Source organism: Cariama cristata, unplaced genomic scaffold (assembly GCF_000690535.1).
Source record: "Cariama cristata isolate BGI_N322 unplaced genomic scaffold, ASM69053v1 scaffold17173, whole genome shotgun sequence".
NCBI lineage: Eukaryota > Metazoa > Chordata > Aves > Cariamiformes > Cariamidae > Cariama > Cariama cristata.
Window position 1 is genome coordinate 87,620 of NW_009608088.1, and position 20,123 is coordinate 107,742.

A 20,123-nucleotide genomic window follows, 5' to 3' on the forward strand; every position below is an offset into this window, starting at 1 on the left:
CTTTGGTGTTTTGCCAGGCATGTGCTGATTTTGAAAGTGATGCGAGGAAGATATGATTGAATGGCTTTCGTTTCCTGATATGACAAATGGGTGAGGGTGAGGCGACGGGGTGAATCACAGCCCATGGAGATTACATAGTCAGAGTGAGAGCAAGTTACGTTTCAGAAACTGAGAAATGAACAAAATTTAACATTTAAGCTGGGGAAGTAGCACCGTAACAACTGTATCCAGAAAAGCAAAGATTTCTCATGAGTCTTAAGTTACAAGATTGAGGCACACACAGCCCACAATGATGGACTTTAAATGCGAGGTGGATCTGCTGGGTAGATCCATCACTGGCATGAAGCCTGGCCTAGCCAGATACCTGTACATGTGTCACCCTCACATTGTCCTTCTGCATGTGACGGTGAGGATCCTAGCCCCAAGGTGAGATGTCTCAGGAGGGCAGTGCCGTGCACACGGCTGTGTTTCTTCACAGATGCTGGAGGATGTCCACTCCGACAGGACAGCAGGATTGCACCCCCAGACTGACAGACTACGCGGTCTGCAGGCAAAGCTCTGCAATGATGAGCAGAGGGGAGAAGGTCGCGGTGTTAATGCTGCTTGTGACTGAGTTTACTTCACCTAAAACGTCCTCAAGGTCTCTTCCTACTTTCTTGGAAGAAAGTGAGCATTTTTTAGTATAATTACTCAACCTAATGACCAAATCATTTTTTTTATTGACTTGTACAGATAAAATTTCAGATGGATGCAGGAATGTATACATTAGATGACATAAACGATTGCTTTAAATCTATGCTCATATTTAATTTTAATTTCTTCTCTTTTACACAAAACTCTTAGTAATTTCATTTTAGAGATGGCAAAAAAATTGCTGAATATAAAATGTGCCATGTAAAATATACATGGTATAAACAAAAAGATCCCATTGAGCCCAATATCTAGAAATTTTATTTTTTTTTCCAGTCTCACTAATTTGAATAATGGACTTGATCATTTCAGCAGCTCACTCCACTTGCTTATTTAATCAGTGATTATTGTTTTCATCAAAATGGGATGTATCATGTAGGCAGATGAGGTTCTACATGAATATGCAACAGCAGACAAACGCTGAAAAAACGCAAAGCAGGGAGCATCATTCTGTACTAAAAAAAATCCCAGCGCTTTGATAAATCTAAAAATCTATCATGTTTAGTTTTAATAATTAAATATCCTTGGGTATTAGCAGCTGGTTAGGCAAGTATTTCGCTACCCCTTTTTTTTTTTTTTTTTTAGATACTTTTCAGCAAATGTATTAAATGGGCTCAGTTCTTTTTGTGAGATCGGATAGTCATGTATGTCTTAACTCTTTGTAGTGCTGCATCCTTACAAATGATATCCTAGCACTGACAGGAGGATGGCTTGTGGTTTGGTCCATCAAGAGTTCATGTGTTAGCTCATTAAATGTGGTAGTTTTCTATATTGATCTCCATATTGATGCAGTTGATTAGTGATGGAATGGCTTGTTATTGTACTAACAGGTAAAGGCAATTTAGTGAAAAGTAGTTATCTTGGTAAATATATTTCAGCAGCTGTTAGAAGTCATGTATTAACTGGCAGCAATTACATTTTCTGCCACTCTGACTCGTTAATGAATGCGCCTTATGGAAAAAAATGGTTGCTCAGGAACTTTTCCTATGGAGAATTACCTACTATGAAACAACTAAGGGAGGAAAAACAGAGCAGTTCTCAGTGTGATAGGAGGATAGTGCTAATTTTCATCCATTAACATGCTATCCACACATACTAACAATGTACCTTCATGGCCTAGACAGTCTAGTCTCTAAATTGGGAAACACCACTAAAGTTTTGTTACGATTTCCCATAGCCCATTCCAAGAACACAGAGCCAGGTTTATGGTTTGGCTTACACTAGCATAAACTGAGTGTACTGCACTGATTTTGAAGCATTAGGGATATGAAAACAGAATGAAATGCAGTCTTTTGCATAGGGCTTTATCAGCTACAAAGAGGATAGAAAAAACTTTTTTTTTCATTGATTAAAGGAATTGCAAGAAGGAACTTGTCTCACTGTTGAGGCTACTAAGAATATTAATATTTTAAGGAACGAAATAATGGTTAATTTGTGTACTGCTTTCTTCCAACATGTATCTGATAGAAGTATGGGCAGCAAGTACATTTATCAATGTACCTGTCATTCCACAAGTTATTCTTTCTAGTGGGAGAAAACCCTTATTGTCATAAAAGTTGTTAAATAGGAATATGCTGAAAAGAGAGAAAACGGCACTCAAGATGTTGGGTTTTTTTCCCTTGTGGAGTTAAAATTAAGTAAATAACATCATTAAATTTAGACATCCTGGGCATGAATCCTCTTTAAACATGCATCTGAATGTAAATAGCAACGTGGCTTAAAGCTGTGTAGCTAACCTATTCAGGTACACTGTTGCTTCCTGCTCACTGTCTATCAAAATGATCATTTACATCAACACTCAACTTCCTTATAGATGGAAATGTAAAATATGATAGACCTTTGACAGTATGATATTAAAATAGCCTCTCTGTGCTGAATTTTCAGCAGATAGTGTGTGTTCATTAACTTCACACTCTGCATTCAGTCACTCTATACAGTCTTAATAGAAAAAGGTTAAAATCGTTCAGACTTGGACTCATTGGTGTCATCCACCTAACCGGTGCAGTTTTATCATGAAAATCACAGTTCTTTCCATTTATCCTAACCACAGCTACCTTGGAAAGTTGCTGACTAAAGTGTTAATGGCAGCTATTAGTGGAAGATTGGCTAAAGTGACTAGGAACATTGGCCTCATTGTACTTTGTCTGAACCCATCCCGCTGCATGTGACAAGTTTCCCATGAAGTTCTTCGCAATATGCGCAAACTTACCTGCCCCTGCTTGCACTGATGCTTCTCTTCCCTTTGTATCATTAATTTGGGAAAAAATAGTTTTGAACCAGAGCGATGACTGTTGTTGCCTTGTCTTCTAAAAGATTGCCATGTGGCATGGAGAGTAAATATGAACAAGAACAAGTAATTGATGACGCTGCTCAGGGGAGAGCGGAGTTGGGCTGACCTGTAGTGTTACTGTCGGGGATACTGGCCCGGCTCCGGAGCGGCAGCTGTGCTAGGGGATGTTGCATCCTCTCTGCAAAGGCAAAGGAAACCCAAACCACATGTGTGGCTTATCCCTTACATACCTGTTATTCACAGCAGGAGTGATAATATTTGACCATTGACTCTTAACAGAGAACAAAAATTAAAACAGAAACTTGTATGTTAGGCTATTTTTTTTCAATTTGCAGATTTGTGTTGGTGGGCTCAAAAGCCAAAAAAGGCTGGAAACAGACTATAAATGTGCCAGAGCCAAGATAAACAGAGTAAAATGTGACTAGACAAATTGCTTGTATTCTAGGCAGACAGAAACTGAAGTGGGGAGCAGGCAAACGTGGCAGCGCTCTCACTTAAATAGCTTTCACAACTTTTTATTGTGTTTTTTTTATGCCCATGAACAGAAGCTTTTGCTTGTGAACATGAAATGCACCAATACCAAAAGGAAATCTGGTTACTTAAGATTGGCACCTTACTTTAGGAGAGCCAACTCATGTTTGGAACTGAGATGATGCTGACTAAACATCAAAACTTTGAGTTACTTATCCGAAAATGCTAAGCATTTTTGATCTGGCTATAATTTTTAGTAAGTGTCTAAACCCCATGTTGCTTATTTTCTCTCCACCAATCTGCATTATTTTAATTTCCAAATATGAATAATGAGAATGCCAGCAAGGCTTGATAAACAGTTTTTGCCAGGACTGATAGGAATGAGCTTTCTTCCATACATGCAGTTCGACTAGACTGACATCACTTGTGAATGTAGTGGGAAAGGAATTTTGCTTTACTACAATATATCTTTAACAAGTTTTCTAGCCCTTATCTAAGTTGTACACACGCCTTTGCCTTTACTTAAAAATATTTGTTGGAAATGTGCAATTATAGGCCTGTTTAGCAAAGGCTATCTGTCAGGCACTCAAGCTCTGGGCTAGCAAGATGAAAAAAAAAAGATACTAGTGGTGATGTACTGATAATTCATAAACTTAAATAGAGAAATAAATAGAAAATTGTTTAACAAATCAGGGTGAAACATTTCCTTCCTTTCTAGCAAAATGCCTCTGAGTTGAATGCATCAACACCAGGTTATTTAGGGAATATTTCATCCTGCATGTAGCGATTTTCTTTGATTATTTTCATGTGTACCAGGGTCTGTGCAGTTGCACATTTGGAAGGAGCTTCAGAAGCTTTTGTTATTCAAGTGTTTATTCAGTGCATTCGTTGTTGATAAGCATGTGTATAGTCTAACTTAGCAATTGCATGCAATTAGATTTGTGAAAGGAAAACCACTTTAAATAATGCGTTTCACAATTTTACTGTAAAATACATAGGTTGCCTTAAAATTGGGGGGCAAAAAAGAGCTCCATATGACACAATATTACAGAATAGTGTTTTTCTTATTTCTTTACTTTTTATCACAGCAGTAGGGGATCTCAGAAAATGTCATTGTCACAGACAAGTAAGTTCCTAACATCAGTTCAGAGGTACTCCTGGGACCGAGGAGATTTTTTTTTTAAGTATATTGTGAACATCGGTGAGTTAAATCTCAAACCATCAGTGAGTTGTGTGATGTATCTGTGATAGAGATGGACAAACTGAGGCACAACTGGATCAGCCTCCCTGGAAGAGTCTCTCTAATAAGTGTACTTGTGCACCTAAGAGATCTAAGATGAGTTAAAGGACAACTCTCAGCTCTTAATCTTGTGTGTAATCATTGCACATGCTGCTTCCTAACACACGGACATGTAGACCCTTACCCGTAAAGTAATTTATGAGAATATAGTGTGAAAGTCACATCGTTTCAGAGAGGTACAAATATGCCTCTGTTAAGCACATGCTGCTAAGAGCTTTAGGGGATCAGAGAGACAGTGATTGCACTATAGTATGGTGTGTTTCATACGATCCTGGATAATGTAAAAGCTTGTGTTGAAATTGCACTATAAAATAATTGGAAATTGAGTAGATTACTTTATGCCTAGCAAATAGCTAAAGAAAGTCAAAAACAACAAGTTAAGAAGTTTTAATGAATGCATGTGGTGAGTATTTTATTATCATAAAAGCTGTAGGGTTTATTAGCTGATACAGGGCTGGAGTTTTTCATTAGCCGAAGGCATTTCAGGGTTTCATGGGATATAGCTGGAAAACATTCCAAACAAATGAATATTCTATTTTAAAAGAATAATGAGACGTTGAGGGTTTTTATAAACTCCGAAGTTTGCTAAACCACTATCTCTAATTAGATGAAGAAACTCTCTATAGAGGCTTTGCATCAACGACTGTGCACATAGCAAATGTTTTAAGCATTTACATATCAAATACTGCTGGCAGCGTTTTGGCTGCAGTCCAGAGCTGTAGATAGTTTTAATCACATTTGTTCATTAATCCTTGGTGGAATTCTCTTATATGGTCTCTTTAGGATTTTCATTTAAGCATGTGCTGCTGCTTGTCAGCAGTGGGCTTATTTATTTATTTTATGAATGCCATCTGAAGCCTTGAATTTATAGAAAATACGTTGTGGAGTGGCTCAGGAAGCAGACGCGGGAGTATATTCTCTTTCTCTCAGTAGATCTCCTTTGTACCCAAGCATTTATGTACTCTCACTAGGAAGAGATTTATTCAGCAGAGTGACATTTAAAGAAGACTTTCACTCTTTTGTGACTGTGTTAGTTCTTTTCTTTTCCATAGGAAACAGACAATGGTTGAATGGGAAGCAGTAATTGAAAGTACAGCAAAGATTATTGTCTTGCTAATAAAATGTCTTGAGAGTCATACAGCACTGGCAGAGCTGCACTGAGAGTAGCTGTGTCCCATATGATGACTGATCAGTGCCTGGAGCATCAAAATGCAGAAAGCCAATGCTTTGAAATACACGGGTGTGACTTCCCAGCTCAACTGGCAGCGCTGCTGCTGGAGCAGAACTCGAGTCTCTCAAGTACTCCAGCAAGCTGAGCTGCTAAGGCAATAGTTTTCTTCCATTATGTTGTTCCTCTGTTAAACCTGACTTGAAAGACAAAACAAACCATTTAAGACAACACTGTTGTAAAAGCAGAGGTGTTAACAGTCACCTAGAGCCTTCTACATGCAGTTGGCCTCTGAAATTGTATCTGTCGTTCTCATTTTTATGGTATGTTTTACAAATGACTGCTGTTATGGGAATTGGCTTCTCTGAGAAATGCCTGCCATGCTAATATTTGTTCTGTGATAGATAGTGGGGGCTAAATACAGCCTTCTCCTTTCTTTGCATTTTTAGATGGCAGAGTCCTTTTCTTGCTACAGGCAGGGCCAAGCTCCTCTGAGCCTCCCTTGCACTAAATTGCCTTTGGGGGAAGAGGAGGTGTTGGGAGCGTCAGTGAGAGGGTCAGGCTGCACGTCCAGGGTCTGAAAGCTGAACCCTGCAATCAGAGGGTTTTGCCTGTATCGTTGTGCTTTGTTTGCGGGGTTGATCGTCTTGCTATAAGCATTTCCTTCAGGAAGAGGTCTTGTAGAGTTTTAGTTTTTTCTGCTGGATCATTCTGCTGTTGTATCCTTCTGTTCGGTTACCCGTGCACACACCCGCACACGTGTGCTAGCTGGCATGCTGGAAGGGCCAGTATGGATCAGGGTCCCTTACTGCAGTAGGAGGATCCCACCCAGCTTCACTGCCAAGCGCTGCCGTGTCCCCAGCAGAGGCGGGAGCGAAGATTTCCGAGTGCACGGGACACTATACAGGTGTTGGTGGGAATTCACAATAATTCTTCCCCATCTCCTGGGTTGCTGTCCTTCCTGCCCACCTCCTCCGCACCGCACCGCGCAGTGATGCGGGGCTGCTGGCAGCTGCAGAAGCCGGTGAGCGGGTCTGAACCCCTGAGAGGGCAGCAGGGTGGGATAGCCGCGGGCTAGGAACAGTCGGAGGAGGAGCTCTCCTTCTGCCACAGGGGTCTTGGCAGCCATGGCATGTCCTAATACTTTACTATAATGTGTTAAGTAAGGTTAAATTCATCATTTATTGAAATCAATTAGCTTAATCATAACTATTACAATTTATTGAAAAGAAGGTAGCAAAATCAAAGGCACTCAGCTCTTCCACTTCCAGGCTCTTGTGTACACATCTGCATGTTTAACCATGGAGTAATATCATGCCTAACTCTGAGTAGAAGAGTTTGCCCCATAATTCCAGTTTTCTTCTCTGAAGTCTTTTTCTTCTCTAGGGGCATTCTAGAAATAGTTTCTCGGCAAAGAGCTGCCGGGGTTGCTGTACGTCTGGGCTCTGTAGGGCTGTGCCTTCGCACAGTCACAGTGATCCTGGGAAGGAAACTGTGGAGAGGAGTCGGGTGGGTACAGGTGGAAATACCAAAGCTTTGGGCACTGAGAGAGCTTGTAGCAGTTTTGACTTGCCTCTTCTGACTATATATTTGCTTTCATCATCCTTGTTTCAGAGGCCTTTCATTGCTGCTTCAAACCACATTAGCCTCCTTGCCCTACTCTCCCAAACACTTTCCCCTTTATGTTTATTACTCTGGGTTTTTTTGTCTGTTCAGCTCCTTTCGTGGCACTCACCTACCTATCCAGCACCCCACACCACGGCAGAACTACCGCTATGTTTGCTGACATCGGTGTTTACCACGACAAGGGCTAACACCCTCTCTGCGCTCACATCCCTCTGTTGCAGCTATAGAGTCTTGTGCGGCAGCTGGCAGTCTTGCCTTTAGATGATTAATCGTTCTAGCCATTTTCAGCATGCTGTCTCCTCACAAAGTGGGTATGTTGTTCTGTACTAACCTAGGCTGTTTGAATTGCCCCAAAAGCAAGCAGACAGCCCAGCACGGAGGTGTGCGTGTCGGTGTCTGGTGAGACCTGCTGCCTGAATTCAGGAGCTGCCCTCAGACCCCAGGTGCTGGTGTCAGAGCACAGCATCATCATCGTCGCTGTAGTGCAGCTGTTTCAGTTCAGCACTTCAGTATTGTTCTCCTAGGGAATACAGCCTTTGTCTTTGCAAAATATGGTAAATATATGAAAAGAATCTCGGAGCTGTGGCTGCAAATACATTGTCAGCAATGCTATAGGTGCCGGTGCGTGCTCAGTTGCAAGGACTCCCAGGTTTGGTGATTGCTGGTTGCTGCAGCTAACAACTGTTATGCATTTGCCTAACTGCGACAGGATGGTTTGCTGGGGTAAAGTTGGGCAGCTTGTAGAAGCTCTGATTGTGCTGTTGCCTGTCATCTTAGTAAAGTCGCGTGGTTAACATAGCAGTTACTTACTGTGACCGGTACTGTGAATTGTCACAACCTAGGCACGCTTATGTTTCTTTTGCTGGGAGTGTGTCAGTAGGCAGGGTAATGAAAAGTTCCTTTTGTCCTGTGTATGTAGCAATAAAAAAGTGTTACTATTATTTTTACCTGTCAGATTAGAAAATGCATAAGAAAAAAAACTCTTCCACACGTTAAGATTACAACAGTGACAAAAGCACTAAAGGCAAAAATCATGTTCAAATCAGATTAGTGCTTGGGGAGAAAATGTGCCAAGAGGGCAAGATCCTGCTGCTTCTTGCAGGCTTTACCCTTCGCTTCTGGAGAGGTGTGGAACCAGGACTGAGCTGGTCTGTTTTAAACAATTTTAAAGCCATGTTTAATTGTCTTGCTCTAGCTTTTCATATTCTAACATTGTAATTTACAAGTAACCACATTTGTGATTAAAGTGAGTTACAGCTACCTGGAAGGGATAGCAGAATCCATTTCTCAGTGCTAATGTTTGCATTTAAGAGCAGGTATGCAGGAAAAAAGGAGAAAAGAAAATAATGCCAGAAAATAATGATTAAAAATGGAAAGTAGTCTGGGTTCATCTTAGCAGCTGTCCCTAGCCCATGCATGTAATTTAGATTAAGCTCATGACAGACTCTTAAGTTGGGACAATGCGGGATATTCCTGGTGAAGGAAGTGCTGAGAAGGACCTGGCCAGGGCCAGTGCAGTAAAAACCATCCCTTCCCGACCACCGCTAATGAAGCAGGGTTGAAGAGAATGAAGTTGCCTATGGAAGTCTAAAGCTCAGCAAGACCATAGAAGCGATTTCCTTGGTTTTCATTAGATTTTGTCTCAGACCTTGAGCTACTAACAAAAGAACTCTCCAGTACGACAGCTGCTTTCCAAGCAGAAACACTGTGTATATATGCATAACGTCTAAAAACATTCATTTAGCCTTACCTTTCTGATAGATCATAAATTAAGTGACTAGGAGACAGAGAAATTACCTATACTTTGTATGCAGATGCACTGCAGCCTCCAGCACTTCTCATGAAGTTTGAAACAAGATTGCCCAGTCTGGTCCGTGATAAAGAAAATAGTTCATAAACCTAGTCCAGGGATTTACCTGAAATGAGGACATTTTTTGAAGACCTCACTGGTGAGTTCACTTGAAGCAGTTGGCAAACAGAACCTTCCTACCTGTGACCTCACGTGCTGAAGCAGAAAAGAAACTAAAAGAGATTTTTAGCAGTGCTGCCTCTGCTGCATCGTCATTGTGGATGGGCTCTGGAGTTTGGGCTGGGTTTCAGTTAAGTTGGAGGCTTTTTGGGTTGCACAATCTGTGGTCCCCAGGAAGTTTTTCTTACTGTCACTGCTCCCTGTTTTAGTCAGCAGGGTCTTGTCTGTCTACAGAGCCATAGCCTGCTCTGTGCCCAGGCAACTCGCTGATTCCCAGTCCAGGCTGGAGGGGGGAAGCCCCAGGGTCTATGCTGGGACAGGCAGACCAACACCAGTGTGTCTGAAATATCCCTCTGGAGAGGAGCACCGGGCTCTCGCCGTGCAGTGGGCAGCCCTTGCAGTACCAAAATGGCAGAGTCCAGCCCTAGAATCCAACAGAGCAGTTGCTCTTTCCTTCATCTGATTCCTACAGAGAATCAAACTATCTTGTTTCTGTACCGTACCTGTGTGCTGCCAAAATTTTCTGAACTTTTGATCTAACTTAGCTAAATTGTTAAGCAATTGTATAAGATGTGACATATGAATAGTCCCATTGAAGTGACTGCTATTCCTTACATCCTTCAAGTTGCCCATGCATTAAAGTACCTTGCTGAATCAAGGACATTAATATTAGCCTTCACTATCTTCCAAAAGTAACAATCGCTTGTTTTCCTTTTCTCAGATTCTCCAAAGACTTTCTTAATCTATTTTCACAGCTGTAAACTAAGGGGATCTCTTCTCCTTGTTTGGATTAGTCACCAGAACTTGGAGGGTTTGCTTAACACCAGCAAGCCCAACACTGCCTTTTGTTCTCCACGGTGTTTGGCTGTGGTTGTGCACAGGGATGCACTCGTACCGCTTCCTGGGCAGACCTGCCAGCGTGCTCAGCCAATGCAAACACAAAGTCAGTCTTTCTCTTCCCAGTTTTCCGTTTCAGTCCCCAGTGTATACACCATATTCTGAAATCAGTGCAATGCTCAGCATGTATATGTGCTTACTGAGTGCCTGGTTAGCCTGCTCATGCTCTGAGACATCTCAGCCCAGGCCAGGGGCTGCTCATGAGAAAACACTGGTAGCAGACCTTGCTTTGCTTTGGCAATATCTTCTGAGTTTCCTTCTTGCTGTAGGACTTACCTTTCTCTTCCTTAGACCTCTAACTCTAATCTCGACCCTAACCCCCGGGCTGAGCCTTGGCCCAGGGGCTCAGCCACATTCCCAGGTTGAGCAGTGCCAAGGATTTGACTCACTGGCAGCCCTGGAGCTGCTTTTGCCACCTCTGGAGCATCCCCGCCCGACCAAGTGCTCCCATCCTCTGAGCCTGACCTCGCGGGAGGCTTGGCTGAGTTTTTTGCTGTGTGGCATCTTAGCAGACAGGCATGGTGTGCTGCCCCTGCCACCTCTGTCCACCCTAGCTGCAGGAGAGGAGCAGCGGGACCTTATTGAGGTGACCTCAGTAAAGTTCTGGGGGAGATGGACCCCTCCATCCCAGCTGTCAGACCTGCCCTTGCTTAAGACCAAATCTACATCAGTGAGGTTGAAAATGCTTTGTTCCCCCATCAGCCTTCACTTGTCATCTTCTCACGGAAGCCCTCCCACATGCACGATCTTTCTCCTCACTTTGAGTTCGCTGGAGAATTAGTTTCCCATTTCTGTCTGTGTGCTGCACATCTGAAAACTGCACGTTTTCTCTCAGCTTCTCTGCCCTCACATCGTCCTCCCTCCCTGCTAACGGCACAGGTAACCAGCAGACTAGTCCTTCTCCCCAGTGCCTCACCCTCTGAGTGAGTTTAATAACAAAAGGAAATAAAAGTAGGAGCTATGTGAATGCATCTGTCAGCTCCAGCCTCACGCACCAGCTATGGAAAGGCTTTTTCCTCAATCTGTATTTGTGCTGTGTTACACACTAGGGAAACTGATAGGAATGTAATATGTATATTAATGTGATTTACTCCGTAGCATGAACTACTCTCCCTATACCCATGACTTTTTTATTTCTTTTGTAGGAAGGAAATAATAGAAATATGTTGCACCTAAGAGTCGTAGAATCATAGAATGTCTTCATAGAATGGTTTGGGTTGGAAGCAACCTTAAAGGCCATCCAATCCTGATCCCCCCTGCCATGGGCAGGGACACCTTCCACCAGACCAGGTTGCTCAAAGCCCCATCTAACCTGGCCTTGAACACTTCCAGGGATGGGACAGCCACAGCTTCTGTAGGCAACCTCTTTCAGTGCCTCACCACCCTCACCGTGAAGAATTTCTTCCTTATATCTCATCTAAATTTTCCCTCTTCCAGTTTAAAGCCATTGCCCCTTGTCCTGTCACTCCATGTCCTTGTAAAAAGTCCCTCCCCAGCTTTCTTGTTAGCCCCTTTAGGTACTGGAAGGCTGCTCTAAAGTCTCCCCAGAGCCTTCTCTTCTCCAGGCTGAACAACCTCAACTTTTACTTTCTGTTACAGCATGATGGTTAGTAAAAGATTTTGTGCCAGGTTTATACTCGATAAATTATCCCTGAAATTTCTAAGGCTATAGCAGAATTTAATTTGGCAGTGTGGAGTTGATGTTGCTCCCAGTGATGTCTTCAGCTGAAAATCTCAGCTTTCCATTGCCTTACTTAGAGAAAAAATAGGCCCATGTCCTTAGTGTTTCTCAGAAGGAGTGCCAGAGGTGTTGTAAATAGCTGGTGCCAATGGCACTGCAATGGTGTAGAGACTCTGCTGCTGCCATACATGAAGTGTGGTAGCAATCTGTGCCAGAGGCATTTAGCAAATATAGCCCTGAAGGCAAGTTTTCTGAAAGGTGAGGAGGATTTTAGCAACTGCGTTAGCATCTATGGCATGTTCAATACCTTTGATTTTCTTTTTAATGTCGTGTGGTAGAATAATTCGGAGGTGATGTGCAGCATCCTCATGATATTGGGGCCAGAAGCAGCAGTTTGAATTAAAGCTTAATAGAAATTCAGTGTGCTCCCATGCTGAGAACAGAATTGGTTGACCGCATAAATCTAAATGTCAAATAACTAGAAAGATTTACCAAATGGAAATGTGATGTTTTATTTCCATGTTGTCAACACATGAAAAGAAGCATACTTAATTGATAAAGAGTAAAACTCTATATAAGTTCTTTTTTTTTAAAAAAAAAAAAAAAAGAAAAGAAAAATTAAAAGTAGGACCAAGATGCCACCAATGTTTTCAAGAAGTGGGAAAATGTCAATTATTAATTATTTTGAGAGTTAAACATGATGTGGGCATTTGTAAGCAGTATCTAGAAAGTGAGAAGCATCAAAAAGTTTGTGTGGCAGCCTCAAGTCCAAATACACTTGGTAGAGCACTGCTGAATAGGGAAGTATAGGTTGGTGAGCAATCTAGAAATAATGATGTTTTACTAAGTGGTGTGGATTGTTACTTTGGTTGATTTGATTTTTATCCTGTAAGGAAATTAAAGATCAAGCACTTCCAAACTTGGTTATATTTCTAAAGATCATCTTTGCATGCCAGCTTTTGCCTAGAAACTCACCCGAAGATGTCAGCCATTGAAACCATTTCATGTGGAAGCATTGCTAAGTAAATTCACTAAATGCCTATTCATCCCAGTAAGATGAAGAATCACTGGAGCAGCAAATGTGAAAATCTGCACAGCTTACTATACAGAAAGCAGTTTTCTGAGGTTGCCAAATTGAGAGGCAGAGTCTGACCCTGGGAGGTATTACAGCTCAGATGAATGAGCATAGGAGGAGGGTCTCAGGCTCCTACGGCCTGATTGTTCAGGCTGGTTGATAGGCAGATACTTCATTTGGTCCAGACAAAATCAATGAGATTATGAAGGTAGTTTACTAGGCTGATAGCATTTCCAAATTGTTGCAGCCTGACCCCAGAAGTTAAACGCATTTTTACAGGACTCTGGTTTAACTTGATTTTCTGTGTCTTATAATAGTGAAATGTTTTCAAGATACAGTACTATTGACAGCTGTTTTATCTTTAATTTTTCTGCCATGAACTCCGTTACAGACAATTGCTTAAATGATGTTGTATCTATGAGGTTGTGGTTTTGAATGCAACTCAGGAGATGAAGGTCTTTTTAATACAATTTATTCAGTTTTCCTAAATATGCTGACCTAGATAAATAGAGAACATTTTTGCTCCTTTGTTAAAGAAATATCAGACCACAAAAGCTGTCAAGCGTAAATACATTCTTGGACATGTCAGCTGAAATTTTGAAAATACTGGTATCAGATTGCCAGTCATACTAATTGGAATTAACCTTCTAAATTTCTTTGTTCCGGTTAATTATATTGGCATTTTGACATCCAAATTCTCTTGCTTTATGCGTTCCAACCTTGGCGGCTTCTCTAGTACAAGTATGAAAAAAAAGTAAAATGCCAATAGATACTTAACCAAATTCCGTAGGAAAGATCTAGCAAAGCATGTAAGATGGGACCATCCATGCAGTCATCTCACAGCTGGATTTTCATGCTTAAAAAGTGCTGAGCAGTATTACTTAATAATACGTACTCTATGACAATGCTTCAAACATCTGCCAAGAGTTGATAGGAAGTTCATTAAGATGTAATAAAGCTGTCCTCCTTTCCAAGTACGCTTTCCTGAGTAGAGGGAGGCAGTGAAGTTTAGGAGCAGGATGGAAGGTTTCTCAGCAACTGCCTCCTTCAAAGAGTCTGCACATGGTCCCCAAGTGAGAACTATAAGTATATCATTTGCTCTAGACATAGTAGTTTTTGCAGTGTAATTCCTGCATCTTTTGTTCTTTCTCTTGCAGGACGAATGACCAGCTAGTAGCATTCCTGTCCAGATATCGTGATATGAACTTCTTGAAATCACATGGGAGGGACAACGCAAGGTAAGCTAGTCCTTTCCTCAGCTTATTTGAACCATGACACTGAGAGCTTTTGCATAGTGATGGTTTTGCAGTATTATTTGACTGAAGAAATCCCTAGTCCAGGAAAGAGAAGCGGATGAGGAGGAAACCCTCTCCTGTGGACAGTTGTTTATTGGTCCGGAATGGCTCCTTCCCAGAGTCCGTTTGCAAAGATGCTTTTGTGGGGAGGGAGACATTGAGCAGACTGATGCTTGCTCCCTCCTTGGTGCTCAGCACAGGTCGATGTTTCAGGAGCATGCAGTAATTGCCCTACACAACAGCACTTCCCTGCCCAGTCGATCCCAGCCACACTGGTGACCAAGACCTGCGCTAGCCGGGGTCTGCAACAAAGCCTTGTGCAAGCAGAGCGTCTCTGCAAGGTGTGGGAGCCTGTACCAGCCTGCACATGCTAGCGAGGGTGAGGATGGTGCTGGAGAGTTGTTATGATCTGCTACAGTTTTGAAGTCCATGGATCAGTGTCCCTCTTCATCCACCCTGCGCGGGTCTCGGAGGAAAAGAGAATGTGGTGTGTTTCCCACCATGAATGCATCAGTAATACTTACAGCTTTGTCGTTTGAGGGAACAGCATTCACCAAACACAGTGTTTCCAAGAAGTTAAACAACCTCTGCAGGTGGAAGATCTTTCCCATCGGATTGCAGTGGTCCTCTTTTCTTCTTTATTTTTCTCTCTATTACTAGTTTTGTACGGTCATAGCAGTCTTGCAACAGTTCCAGCAACTCCATGTACTCAGTCCCAATGGCTTTGCACCTAAAAAAGTTGTTGTATTCTGCTTGGGTCACCAGGTCATGTCTTTATTCTGTAAAATGCCAAGCATGCTGTAAGGCTGAGTTCAGATAGTGTACGTAGAGAACGTGACACACGAAGTTGCATGTTCAGCGCAGCGGGTGGGTAGAGTAACATGCAGGTGTCTCTCAGTTCTTGGCTGCTCTTGCTCTTGTCACTAGATTTATCAATTCTGTCATGTTCCTGTTTAAATGAAGTCCTCACGAGCATTCACCTTGGGCATGCAGAAATTCCATAGCAGGTAGTAAAAAATAATGCTGTGAGAAATAATATTTAAATCCAAGTCAACAGTTTTCACAGAAAAGTCTCTGGTTTGGGAAATACAGAGTGTCAGAGTGATTGGCAGGCTCAGCTCTAGCTGGCAATAGTGATCGACAGCAGAGTTAAAGTAGAAAAGGGAAGAGAAATGGCCAGGGAAAAGCAGTTGGTCTCTTACGCGTTTTTGCTTCTCTGGTGCACCTGATTCTTCTCAAATTCCCTGAGCTGGCTAAGGAAAATAACTAATGAATTATGACATGTCTGCATCAAGCTGGTTCAAACATGCCAACCTCAGCTGGGTTAGAACAATTTAGATCAATTAAACACACTAATCTGGTATTAATTTAATAATAAAATGAGCTAATGTGCCACTTGTCCTCCCCTCACAGGAATAACAACCCATTTATTAGTTCAATGGTTCCCTTTGACTGTATAAACAACTAAATACCTTTTAGCCTATTACAACATGTCACCATGTTTTATTTTTTTCTCCTGGCTTTCTACCATAAGTTCTCTGTGTATCAGGGAACATAATGTGCGGCATGAGTGGAGATTTGCTGTCCCTGTCTGCCATGGTTAAGTAGTCCCTGAGTCCCGTAAGCGCTCCCACTGCTGACCACGGGATGAATGGATCCTTTCACATCACCCCTTGGCAGCTCCCCAAAGTTTCTATCAGGCAGATAGAGTGGCTCCCCTCTTACTGCATAGCCCCGATAACTGTAGAGACAGGACTCGAGCCAGCAGCTGCAGAAGCCTCTGAGTAATATTGGCATTTAGTTAAAATTCATTCCGTTGGTGTCAAAAGCTGATCATAAGTCAGTTAGCCCTCTGTTTGTATTGCGGGTGAATTTCCAGCTCTACATCCACCTGTTGAGAGAGAAATTGTATCTAATGTGAAGATCTCTAGCCTGATCTTTCAGTTTTAGTGTTTCAGTAATTCAGTCTTGTCTAAACTGGTAAATGCGCCGTCTGCTCTGCCCATTTGGCACACGATTTCAAAGTGACTTTCATTTTATGCCTAAGCTGCAAAAGCTGTGGTCATGCTGGTGAGGTTTATCCCTGTAGTTAGAATGATGACATCCTCAGGGCTGTAGTACCTTGCATAATCATGGGCAGGTGAGGTGAGACTGAAGGCCCATCTAGGCTGTCACCTCGTGTCCTCCTGCCTACAGCCAGTGTCCCCAGAGGAGCAGAAGAAGAGACAGATAGTGGTGCTTCCTTACAGTATCCTCCTAGCCTTGTGTGACCTTTGCTTGGGGAATTTCCCCAGCCAAACTTGGTGACTTGCTTATTTAAGAGTGAGGGATGATTATTTTCTTCTATTGATTTTTCCAGTTACTTTTTAAATTTTGCAATTTGCTTTGCCTTGTCACAGCCCTGTGGAAAAGAAATATCCCGTGGGGTGAATGGTATGGTGAAGAGCTTAGTAAGGTCTAGAAGAGAACCAACAGCCTCAAGGTTTGGCAAGAAAAAATTAAAAAAAAAAAAACAAAACACAAAAAACCCAAACAAAACAAAACAAAAAAAAGAAACAAACAAAAAAACAAACCAACAAAAAACCCCACACTTTTGGAAAGGATTTAGGACACAGGCCAGTCTCCAAGTAATTGGGCAATAGCAGAAAACTCCCCTGGGACATCCTATCTCAAAACAAACTGGAACAGGATTTTTTTATTTAAAATGCCTAGTTGAAGCCATGATAAGGTAGAGAACACTGGAATACACTGACTGCTGCCCCGTGTACAATAATAATTTTGCTGTTCCAAGGTGGTTTTCTCAAAACATGAACTAATAATACAAGAGCTGAGCATTTAAATATCACTGAAAGCAACATATAACCCTTGCTGCTACTTTTTATTTTAATTTGTGGATGAATAATGGCTCCTAAAGAACAAGTTTTTCAACTGTCTAAGTCTGCTTTGTAAACAGTTGGAAACTGAATTTTAAGTCATCGTAGTCTTTGGATCATACAACGGCGAGAGAAAGATTAGAAGTGCCATCTTAAAACTGAAATGCTTATACAGCTCAATTACAATGTACTTTGTATTCACGCCGTGTTCACAATCAGTACATGTTTTACTGCCAAATAAGGAGAGAAAACAGGCTTCCTTTTATAGAGCGAAGCTTTCTTTTAGTTATGCCAAAGTCATTAAAAAGTGCATCGCTCTGATTTTCCTTTAGTGGCTTCAGAAAAGGGAATGGACGTGAAAATGGCCCTTAACTCAGCTGGAGAAGCATTATTTCCTTAGAGAGCTGGATGTATGAAATGAAATTGCATACAGTGGCTGGAGTCATTACATAGTACTTAGTGGTCAACACTTACATTTTCTCCTCTTTTCACTGTCTTAGACTGTTAAAAGCAGAAGAATAACCTGGTAGCTGTATAAGCTATTACAGTTTGGAACACCTGGAAGATTTGGGTTTTTGGGCAGGAGCAGCACCTGGGTGATGTATTATAGAATGTAAAGACAGTCAAATGTGACGTCTTCAACAACAGGCAGGAAAAAGGGGGGGGGGGGGGGGGTGTGCTAGAAACCTTGCCACAGTAGTCATTTGGGAAACAGTGTAAACATGCTGTGAAGGCTGGATGCTGTTACATCTTAGAGGAATCTGGAGCACATAGGCAGAATACAAACAGCTAAAGAAAAGACCATTAGAGGCTTGTTATGTATCTGAGTTCTTTTCCTGTGCTGTTTTTTTCCTCCTCATTAATGCTATTCTTCGCAGTTGTGTTGTCCTCTTTCTGACTTCTACTTTCAGAGGTGTTACTGAACTGTATGGCTTTTAGTAAGGAGCATTGCAAGCCCATCCCAGTTCTCGGAGGCTGGAGAGACCTTAACTACCAAAGGACCGGAGCACATTCCCAAAATCTCCACCTCTTTCAGCTCAGTTCTGGTGATGTGTGTCCGTTTCATCACCTTTTCAGATATGCCTTTTTTCCACTATGACACATGCCATTTGTTGGCATTCTGTGCACTGCGTTGATGGTGGTTTGGTGGTAAGTTAGAAAATGAATCACACAGTAAATGCTGGTGTGTATAGCGTTGATGAATTACCCAGTAAGTACCCAAATACTAGGAAAAAAATTTGATTTATTATCCCTGCTGTTGGAAATGTTTAGCCACTTAGCTCCCAGCAGTGCTTACCTTGCTGCTCATGTGAAATACTTGGTGGTTCGTTTGGCTTAAATTTCCCCCAGCCATAGTTTTTTTGTTAATTTTTTTTGAACACTTCAGTATTCTGAAGCAAACGGACTAAGAAGATCTATTTTCTGCATGTAAGTAGTTCAGCCCAACAGATGCATGTGAACTGTAGTGATTGAAATAGCAACATGCATCTTCTGTGCAAAGAGACTGCACTTAAAAATTTTAGACTTTACAGCTAACTTTCAAATGTTCCTTATTGCTTTATGCTAAGCGTTAGGGGAGCCATAAACCCTTTACTGCTTCAGCTTGACAGTTTGCCTCCTTGTAAGGCTTTTATTTCTGCTCGGTTTTGGAAAACAATGCAAAATTATCAATGCAAAGGAAAACAAAGGTAGGTTGAAGACGGTAGGAAGATGTGGTAAAAACAGCCCTATGTCTTGACATGGGACAAAGCAGGATGTATTTTGGTCTTGGTAGAGTATACAAGCAAAATCATAGAATCATTATGGTTGGAAGAGACCTCAAAGATCATCAGGTCCAACCGTATACCTGATGCCACCATGCCCACTAAACCATGTCTTGAAGAGCCACATCTAAACGTTTTTTGAACACCTCCAGGGATGGTGACTCCACCGCCTCCCTAGGGAGCCTGTTCCAATGCCTAACGACTCTAACAGTGAAGAAGTTCTTCCTAATGTCCAGCCTGAACCTCCCCTGGCGCAATTTGAGACCGTTTCCTCTTGTCCTATTGCTAGTTGCCGGGGAGAAGAGACCAACCCTTGCCTCGCTACAAACTCCTTTCAGGTAGTTGTAGAGGGTGATAAGGTCTCCCCTCAGCCTTCTTTTCTCCAGACTAAATGCATCAGTTCAGGAAGGTGCAGTACATGAGAAACATTGAAGTAACCGTAATTTATGGGATGGGATGGGAATTAGGAAGGAGGTGAAAATTGAGGTACCAGTAAAGTAATCAGAAATCTTACTGCTATCTAAGAACATTGGAGCTGCAGGTTTCATTTTCAGTGGTATAACTAGTAATATTTGTGTCCTTTCATCCGAGGTCCTGAGACATTTTATAAAATAATTGTGACAGGGACCATCCTTTTAAGTTGGAGAGACATTGTTGGCCCTGTTTTACCCACAGGTCAATAGCCTGATTTGGTAGCTTGAAAATCTGTATAGAAGTGACTCACTCTTGCCCTCAATCACTTGGAAAGTTTGAATCCTCATTTCCTTTTCTTTCTTCAGTCATCTCGTATGCAGATCCCAAGATGTTAAGCACAGCAGAAACATCCATTGAGATGCTCTTGTGGACACCAGAGTGTCCTCTGCGCTGTGTGTGGGGTGTCCTCTGCACTGCGTGTCCCTTTGCATTGCCCGTGGGGTGTCCTCTGCGCTGTGTGTCCCTTTGCCTTGCCTGTGGGCGCTGCAGCAGCCATGATCTGCTGGCTGTGGCGGGGGGGGGGGGGGGCGGTGTGCTGGTCCCCGAGGCGA

General features: G+C 42.2%; 1 protein-coding gene across 1 annotated transcript in view; it reads left to right on the forward strand.

Moving 5' to 3' along the window:
• Positions 1-20,123, forward strand: part of XYLT1 (xylosyltransferase I) — a gene marked incomplete at its 5' end in the record, with an annotated part of 98,267 nt that overhangs the window by 46,846 nt on the left and 31,298 nt on the right. Inside the window, one exon of the mRNA XM_009697009.1 lies at positions 14,325-14,405. Coding sequence (XP_009695311.1) covers positions 14,325-14,405 — 81 coding nt within the window. The remainder of the gene's footprint in view (positions 1-14,324; positions 14,406-20,123) is intronic.